At 67.9% G+C, this 1,167-nt stretch overlaps 1 protein-coding gene across 1 annotated transcript; it reads left to right on the top strand.

Moving 5' to 3' along the window:
• Positions 1-254: 254 nt before the first annotated feature.
• Positions 255-1,115, top strand: AURANDRAFT_69454 (hypothetical protein; the record flags this gene model as incomplete). The annotated part of the gene is made up of 1 exon (XM_009045224.1): positions 255-1,115. A coding segment is annotated over one exon (861 nt), but the record flags the coding sequence as incomplete, so codon positions are not given.
• Between the last annotated feature and the right edge of the window lie 52 nt (positions 1,116-1,167).

The raw sequence follows: 1,167 nt of genomic DNA, 5'->3' as shown, positions 1-1,167 counted from the left end.
TGGCTCTTCGAGGAGCTGATTTTCCAAACGGCGGCCGTCAAGTTGAAATCGACGTAGGGAACTGTGAAAAATAAAAGTCCGTGGAATGAAGCCATTTTCGCAGGAGAACCAAACCTATGCGTCGGCAGCACAGAACGATCGTCGAAGCGGCGATTTTCGACGAAAATCGGGATTTCTGCCACGCGTCGGAAGCACGAAACGACCGTCCGAACACGATTCGTTCGCAACGGTCCGGCGGGAAACAGCTGCCCAAGGTTTGGGAGCCGGGCCGGCGCGCCGGGTCCTTCGTCGTCGCGGCGCCGGCGCCCGGCGGCCGGCGGGTCTGCGTCGAATTGCGCGAACTGCGCTCCGCGCCCCTCGAGGGCTGGCTCGAGGAGGCGGGCCTCGGGCGCGGCTCGGGCCTCGCGATGATCGACATCGCGCTCCGGGCCCAGTTCGAGCGCGGCGGCTTCCACGCGCTCGGCGGCGGCGAGTTCGTCGGCGCCCGCGCGGTCCAGCCCCTCAACAAGTACGGCCGAGTCGACGACGAGCTCGCGCGGCGGCTCGTCGAGCTCGGCTGCGAGCTCCGCGTCGGCGTCGCGCTCACGGCGTCGCGGCTCGACGCGGGCCTCTGCGTCAACTACGACCTGATGGCGCGCCTCACCATCAAGTCGGTCAACGTCGCGGAGCTCATGCTCGGGCTCTTCGGCCTGCGCGGCAACCGGCCCGAGAAGCTGGTGCCGGACGAGATCAAAAAGCTCCACGACCTCCTCAAGAAGAAGCTCTGCGAGGTGAACCGCGGGTCGCGCTGGGCGGGGCCCCCGGAGATCATCCAGCTGGCGCGGAAGCTCTTCGACCCGAGCGGCACCTACGCGACGGCCGACTCGGAATCCTTCGACAAGGGCGGCAAGCCGCGGACCGTGACGGCGCACTACCGCATCGCCTACGGCATCGAGCTGCAATACCCGTGGCTGCCGCTCCTCGCCGTCGACTGCGGCGCGGTGCGCGTCCGGTGCCGCGACGAGCACGGCGCCGACGTCCTGGACCAGAACGGCCGCCCCACGTTCGACGTCGCGAAAGAGAACGGCAAGGCGATGCGGAAGCGCATCCATTTCCCGCCGGAGCTCCTGCAGCTCGTCGAGCACCAGAAGCATTCGGCCAACGAGGCGGAACTCCTCCGCACCGCCG

This window comes from Aureococcus anophagefferens, assembly GCF_000186865.1.
Source record: "Aureococcus anophagefferens unplaced genomic scaffold AURANscaffold_1855, whole genome shotgun sequence".
NCBI lineage: Eukaryota > Pelagophyceae > Pelagomonadales > Pelagomonadaceae > Aureococcus > Aureococcus anophagefferens.
This window is presented reverse-complemented; position numbering and strand designations above follow the sequence as displayed.